The 8,341-nt window shown below is 39.7% G+C and overlaps 1 protein-coding gene across 1 annotated transcript; it reads left to right on the forward strand.

The window, feature by feature from the left end:
* Window positions 1-3,134: 3,134 nt before the first annotated feature.
* LOC149204153 (uncharacterized) lies at window positions 3,135-3,686 on the forward strand. The gene has a single exon (XM_089397057.1). The coding sequence runs from the start codon at window positions 3,135-3,137 to the stop codon at window positions 3,684-3,686; it is 552 nt and encodes a 183-aa protein (XP_089253183.1).
* The last annotated feature ends 4,655 nt before the right edge of the window (window positions 3,687-8,341 follow it).

Raw genomic sequence — 8,341 nt, forward strand, 5'->3', positions numbered from 1 at the left:
TGTGCAAACCTTTGTAAAAGGCTAGTTTGCCCTTAGATTCTCCGAGCCGAATCTCACGAAATGGGTACTCTCGTCGTACTGGCATTTTGAGCATGCCCCAGTCCTGCTGAAGAGATGGTCACCCCTTTTCGACCCGGATACGGATCGGCTTAGAATTGGGCCAATTTGGGTAAGGCTCCTCGGTCTCCCTCTGCACTTCTGGTTGGAGGACATTTTCAGGCGTATTGGGAACTCGCTTGGCACATATATGGAATCAGACAAGTCTTATCTATCCATGGGAAAGATGGCCTTTGCAAGGATTCTGGTTCACATGGACACTCAAGGGGGTTTGCAAGAATATCTTACGATATAATGGCGGTCCTTCACTCAGAAGCAGCCCCTAGACTACAAGGGCATCCCCTACAGATGCCAACACTACCATAAAGTGGGGCACATGTACAAAGACTACCCTATGATAACTAAGTGAGTGCAGCCTCAGTCAGAGAGTGTGCCAGAAAACCACCCCACGTGGGAATATCCTCCACCTGCTATCAAGGAAGCGCACGCCCTCCTGAAACTACCAAGGCGGACAAGGACCAAGAGAAAGATCATAGAAAGAAGTGTGGGAAGGCTTCTCTCCGGCCTCCCTCTCCACCTCTAACCAGAGCTCGGGCGGCCATTGGGGACGCTCACACCATGGGTATGTCTTCTCTCTCCCCTCCCTCTGTTATTTCTACTGGTTTGCCTTCTCTATCCGGGCATGTTAGTTCAGTGGTTTCCCTGGAACTCCCTATTGATGCACCATCTCCCCTCCCCTCTAGACCCGCTTTGCTTACTCCCATGGTCCATGAATGCACCATTGCCCCTCCCCCCCCCTGTTTTCTCCTTCCCCCAGCCCTCTCTCTTTGAGACCTCCCCCTCCCTTTTGCTAGACCCAGAATATCCTGAACCCCGCTACCCTCTCCTCTCCTAGATGCGCCCTCAAAGTTCAAATTCAATCGGCTTTGAGCTTATTTCCAACCCCCCCCCCCCCCCCCCCCCCCCCCCGAAATCTAGAGGTTGACCCTCTCACCTCTCTAAAGCCATGCATCAGGCTGGGGAGGAGGTCGCCTTAGGAAAACAGAAAACTTTAAATTGGGTCCTTAGAGCAAAACAGGCCCCTCTCGCCCCCCTCCATGAAGCTCCTCTCCTTCAATTGTCATGGGATGGCTAGCCCGGACAAGAAACTAGCCCTTAAGCGCTTATTCGCCTCTGAGCACGTTAACATCATTTTCCTTCAAGAAACCTTAGGCCCAGCTATCGTTGTATCCTCCCTACTTGCTTCATGGCTCCCTGGTTGGTCCTTTCACTCTATTAATGCATCGAGTAGATCAGGGAATCTATCCATGGGCATATGTAACATATATTTTAAATTTTTGAATGTTTGGGGAGGCCAAGGTTTCCTGGGTGTTGATATATACTCCCCTACCCTTGAATCGGAATTCCGGGTCCTCAATGTGTATGGACCCTGTCAGGACAGAATGGCATTTTGGAGGCATCTCCTCAACTTGTCCCTTCTTTGTCAAGATAATATTATCATTGGGGGTGACCTCAATTTCTCTCTGGGATAATTAGAATCCTGGGGCAACCATGCCTAGGTAGATGCTTTGTCCGATCAGTTTGAGAAATTCTTGGAGACCCACAACCTTGTTGATGCCCCTACAACAAAAAAACAGCCTACTTGGAGGAATAACAGAGTAGGAGAAGCCAGTTTGGCTAGAAGACTTGATCGTTTTCTCACTAAAGAAGGTTTGATCTCTCGAGGACATGGTATTCGACAATGGGTAAGCTCGGGTGGACTATCAGACCACCATCCCATTTACTTAGAGATCCAAGGTGCTCTTAGTAAGCCTAAGGCCCTTTATAAGTTCAATTCTACCTGGTTGTAAGACTCGGAATATATCAAGCTTGTGATAGAATTTTGGAAGACTCACCCTCCTGGTGCTTCAGCGGGCATTACTTAGAACTTCCTCCTCAATATGAAAGAATTGAAGAATCTATCCAAGATGTGGGCTCAGAAGAAAAAGGAGGTGGAGGATCTATCACTCCAGCAGGCAGAGAAAGCTATTCTCTCATTCGAAGAGAATATAGGAGGGGTCTTGGTCACTCAAGACCAGAAAGAGACCTACAATGTGGCGCTTCAAAAGAGAACTCAGATTCTGACTAACAGAGAAGCAAGTTGGAGACTTAGGAGTCGGGCTATCTGGCTAAAAGAGGGGGACGATAACACTAAATTCTTCCATAAACATGCAAATGGCAGAAAGGCTATAAACACCATTTGGGGACTAAAAGATTCGGAGGGTAGTTGGGTTCAATCCTTCAGAGAGTTGGCTTCTCTAGCAAGCTCACATTTCCACTCCATCTATAAAGCCCCCCCCTATGCCTCCCTGGCAGAAGTGATGAAAATTGTACAGCTTTTCCCGCGGTTTGTTGAACAGGAGATGGAACAAGAGTTAGTGGGGGAAGTATCCATGAGGGAGCTGGAAGATACATTAAAAATGATGCAGAAAGAGAAGAGCCCAGGACCGGATGGCTGGAAAGTTGAGTTCTATGTGACTTTCTTCGAGGTACTGGGGGCGGACCTCTTACAAATCATTGAGGAAAGCAAGAGGAGAGGAAGGATCCCGGGAAGTCTGAAGGCCACTTTCATCGCCCTTATTCCTAAGGTTGACAAACCCTCCACTTTTGATGCTTTCAGACCTATATCCCTCTGTAACAGGCTTTACAAGATTATTTCCAAAATCATTGCAAATCGTTTGAAGATCGTCCTCTCGCACAACATCTCCCTTGAACAGTTTGCCTTCTTGCACAATAGACAGATCCATGAGGCCATTGGGAGGGCTCAGGAACTCCTCCATTCAATCCAGATCTAGAGGAAAAAGGGCATGATCCTGAAGATTGACCTCTCAAAGGCCTTTGACAAATTCAATTGGCTTTACCTCCCCATGCTCCTCATCCATATAGGTTTCTCTTATCCTCTCATCAAATGGATCATGAATTGTATAACTAATATCCCCTTTAGCGTGTTGGTCAATGGCTCAGCTTCCCCTCTTTTTCATGCAGAACGAGGCCTCAGACAAGGATGTCCCCTGTCTCCACTTTTGTTCCTCCTGGTTATGGAAGGTCTCAGCAGATTTATTCATGAGGAGCATAGAAATGGATGCTTAAAGGGTATAAAGATTACAGATACCCTCGCTTTAACCCATCTGTTTTTCGTGGACGACGTCCTCATTTTTCTTGATGGGAGCCTGAGAGATCTCACAGCCCTCCACCTAGTCATGGAGGTTTTTCAAAAGGCTACTGGAATGGTGGTTAATGAGTCCAAATCTACCTTGTCCGCGCTTGGATGTGCTCAAAACGAGATATTATATGCCCTCAGAAGGTTCCCCTTCATCACAATCCCAATTGAAGAAGGTCTGAGATACTTGGGATTTCGCCTCAAGCCTTTTGGCTACAAGATTGCGGACTGGATTTGGCTGATTGCGAAGGTGGAGAAACGTTTGAACATATGGTACCACAAATACTTATCCAGGGCAGGTAGACTCATTCTGATCAAAGCAGTCCTGGAGGCAACCCCAGTCTACTGGATGTCCCTAGCATGGATCCCTAGGGGCATCCTGGATAGACTTCAAAAAATATGCTGCAGATTTTTATGGAAGGGGAATTAGACAGGTAGAATTTTTGCTTGGACGAGATGGGAGACTCTGGCTCTGCCAAAAAGATGGGGGGTGGGGGATAAAGAGGCTAGAACTCTTCTCTAAAGCGCTAGCAGCAAAACTGGGATGGCAGCTACTCAACAATGACAGTCTTTGGACGAAGGTAGTTACCTCTAAATACATCAGCCCCAACTCTCCACTGGAATGGATTCGACATGAACAAAGGACTTTCAGGAACTGCTCCAACATTTGGAAAGCAATGAACAAGGCAAAGGATCTTATCAGGAATGGTCTGACTTGGAGGGTTCGTACGGGCACAAGTTTGTGTCTGGGGTTGACCCATGGGTGGGATGTGGCAATGCACACAAACTCCCTGAAGACCTGAGACTTCATCTGGAGGAATAGGGGATAACTCATCTGAATCATACTGTAGACAGTGAGCGATCATCCTTAGGTCAACAGGCCTGGAAATCAGGAGCAGGCCTCAATATTCTCATACAATGGAGGCACTACTGGAGCTCTTTCATCACAGCGCTCACGGAGGCTCACATCATGATTATGGAAGGGGAAGACGAGCTTATTTTGGCATATGCTAAACATGGTTCCTACTCTCCTAAGATCAGCTACCTGGTGCTCATGGAACCTTTCACACCACCCACCTCAGTGATAAGATGGAACCTCCTTTGGAAGCTCAAAGTTGCGCCCAGATCAAAATTTCTCATGTGGTCCATCTTAAATAATAAGGTTCCAATGGGGGCAAATATAATGAAACATTCCTTTGTTGGACCCTTCCGGTGCCATCTTTGCAGGAGCAGTAATGAAGACATGGACCACCGCTTCTTGAATTGTCCTTTGGCAATAGAACTTTGGAATAGCATAGGAACATCTCTCTCAATCAGGGCCATCTGGAAAGGTTCAGCTGTAAAAGAGGCATGGATCTCTTGGTGGAGAGATATTGTAGGAAAGGAAAGGAACTTGCCTCTAATTATCTGTTGGGAAATCTGGAACGCTAGGAACGAATCCATCTTCTCTCAAAAGTCCCCCCACTGGCCCTCTATCCATAGCAGAACCATTGCAGATTATCACATGATCCCAGAAGACCCCCAAGTAAACCAACCTAGGAATGTTGAGACAGAGGTCATCAACAAATCAATCCCCTGGGCATATTTCAACGGTACAGCTCAGGAGTCAGGTTGTGGAGGGGGAGCTATTCTTTTCTTATTAGAAACCCATCTCTTCAAACTTCAAATGGGTTTAGTCCAGGGAACCAAAAACTATGTCGAGCTCATGACAGTAAAAAACATCATCCTTTTCGCCTTACAAAAACAATGCTCCAATCTGCAGCTTTTTGGTGACTCAAAATTGGTTATTAATTGGATCAACAAAAAGTATATTTGTTCTACTTTCTCTTTGAGGCATATACTGGATGAGATTCATAGACTTATCTTGCATTTTGACTCTTTCACCTGTCACCATATTTACAGGGAGCATAACACCTCTGCTGACTACTTATCCAAAGAAGCAGCGCTCAGGGACAACAACACTTGATTGATCTGTGAAGACATGGATGGGGTCATGTATCAGAACCGCACTGAAATTGGAAACTTTTAATCTCAGTTTGATGAAGAAAAATTATTTTTTGTCTATCAGTTTTGATAATTATGTAAATAGTCAACGATTACTTTCAGCCTCTGAGAAGAGGATAGAAATTTAAGTTATCTATGTTTTATTGAGTCACACTCTACTCCCTACATGGAGAATGTACAGTTTTTTACATTTTTGGATGGACATGCAGTGCTTTATCAAAGTAATGCTTTATACAGAATGTAATTTTCATCTCTCTTAATGGAAATTACGACTTTTTCTATAGGAAAAAAAAATATAAAATATAATTAGATATTGAGATAAAATAATGATGAAATATTGTGAATATGTAGATATTGGAATAAAATAATGAAGAAATGTGTTGAATATGCATATGTAGATATTGATATATAATGAGATGTCAATATATAATAATTTAATGACTATGAAGTTTTTAAGTTGTTAGAAAATTTAATTTAAAGGAAGGACAAATTAATTTTTGAGTTTATGGATGAACTAAGATATTAATAAATAATTATAAATATCTTCCTTTCCTTATCTATTTGATTATGGAATTAATAATTAGTTTGCTAATTAATTGGTTTTCATTAGATATATTGATATATAATGAGATGTCAATATATAATAATATAATGATTATGAAGTTTTTAAGTTGTTAGAAAATTTAATTTAAAGGAAGTACAAATTAATTTTTGAGTTTATGGATGAAATAATATATTAATAAATAATGATAAATATCTTCCTTTCCTTCTCTATTTGATTCTGGAATTAATAATTAGTTTGCTAATTAATTTATTTTCTTTAGATATTCCCCTTTAATGGTGAAGATTTTGATTTGCTTCACTTAATGGTGAAGATTTTATATCTTAAACTTGACAATGAATATATATATATATATATATATATATATATAGAGAGAGAGAGAGAGAGAGAGAGAGAGAGATTTGAATAATATACATTTAGATTAACAAAATTGCCCGCAAGTCTAACTACAAAATTAAGCCAAATTAAAAGTTGTTGCCTACCTATCCAATTCGAAATAACACTTATCTATCGGTTCATTAAATTGTACATCAATTTCACCATTTCGTGTTGTTAATAATAACTCCAAAAAATAGGTGTCCATCAATTGCACCATTCTAGAAATCATTCTAGTAATCTGCAATGGAAATAATAACTCCAAAAATACAGGTGTCCATCAATTTCACCATTCATGCTCTTAATAATAACTGCTCCACTCCATGTCTGATTGTAACGTGGAGGAATAATAAAATAACTCTCCCAATCCATGTCTGATTGTAACCTTGAGGAATAATAGAATAACACAGCCACTCCATCTTGAGCATTTCAAATTGTCATTAAATATTTATTGTACTTATTATTCATTACCATTCCATCTATTAATATCAAAGGCTCTGTGGATGTATGCATTTCTTTCTTAACGCTTGGGTTGATGCAATTGTTGAAGGATTACTGGAACGATTGCTAGAAGGATTACTCTAGAAGGATTACTCTAAAGATTTGAAGGAGCTTCTTTGGGCTTCTATTTGCTAAGAAAGGTCAAAAATATTTCATAGACTTCCTTTTCTCTACCTAGTGTTTTTTCAAGTTTGGTTCAAGATGCATTGGAGGAACCATTTCTTACCAATTGGATTGTTGAAATTGTTGAAAGATTACTAGAAGGATTGGTGCAAGGATTAGTGGAACTATTTGAAGGGCTTCTCTCTGCTTCTATCTCTTAAGGAAGGTGCACAATTTATTACCTAGATTTGTTTTCAATGGCCACTATTAACTAAATTTGTCATTACTCTAATGTGAAATGGCTTTGTTCATTTTTTTCTAAAAGCAACTCATCCCAAAAATAAATAATATATAGAAGTATTGATGGTATAAACATAACATAACCTAAATGGGAATATGACTAGCTACAAAAGCCTCAATCAATCAAGCTCCGAGAAGAGACTAATAACTGTAGTTACTTATATCGTCCCATGCCATTTTGCTTCTCCTGTTTATGTTTCTTTTTATGTTTTTTTATCTGCTCTATCTTAATTTTCAAATCAACTCATCCTTAAGGTATATTTACCAACTATTGATTATTACCAACTATTGATTATTACCAACTATTGGTTATATTTAATTACAAACTATTGATTATTACCAACGAAACATCTCTCATCTTTAATTTACCAAGTTAGTTCGATCGACGCTTTGCAGTTGAAGGCATTTGTATATTTATGCATAATTTGGCTTACTTTACCATTACCATGCACTTTTTCAATCATAACATTGCTTAAACTTTAGGTGTGGAATTCATCTATGTTACCATAACCTTTTTCAGATAACTATGAAAGTATTTGAGAAGAAACTCATTTTTTAGGTTTAATGTATTGCAGAGAAACAATAATGTTGTTAATTTTATTTATTTTTTTAGGAAAAGTTAAAGAAAAAACAGTAAACATCGACAAGAGCCTTCAGATCAACTTTTTTCCCCAAAGAGTCAACTCCATATATATAAATAAAAGGTAAAAAGTCATAAATAAAAATAGTAGAAACCCAATTTTTAGGTTTATTGTATTCGTAGAGAAACAATAATGTTGTTAATCTTAATTTTTTAGGAAATTTTAAAATAAAAATAAAAAATAAAGCCTTCGGAATCAAATCTACAACAGTTTAACTTATATCCAGGGAAATCTAGGCAAGAAGTTTAAGATAGTCCTAAGAAGCTTATATATTTGGCCAAATCTAAGTGAAGTAAAATGTTACTTCAACATTTTCTTTTTAATTAGCAGTCTCTCTATTGAATGGTCTGTGATGAATAGTCTGGTCTCTCTCAAATGGTTTACGGTGAATATTTTTTGCTTTCTATTGAACAGCTTTTTCAATTTTATTGTTCAAATTAAAAATGTATATTTAATAAATAAAAGGAACTGTCAAAAAAAAGTATAATTAAAAAAAATCAATTCATTCCCATTCTGTTACTCTATTTCAAATGGATTCTCCTACAACGATTGAGATTGGGGATGTGCATGGGGAGGAATAAATTCAGAAAAACGCAGTAC

The sequence above is a fragment of the Pinus tabuliformis genome, chromosome 1_2 (assembly GCF_031772625.1).
Source record: "Pinus tabuliformis cultivar Carrire ecotype Pingquan chromosome 1_2, CPIR1, whole genome shotgun sequence".
Taxonomy (NCBI): Eukaryota; Viridiplantae; Streptophyta; class Pinopsida; order Pinales; family Pinaceae; genus Pinus; species Pinus tabuliformis.

What these genes read in the sequence shown, in the direction of transcription:
- LOC149204153 (XM_089397057.1), top strand. Translation starts at nt 3,135, where the DNA reads ATGGAAGGTCTCAGCAGATTTATTCATGAGGAGCATAGAAATGGATGC.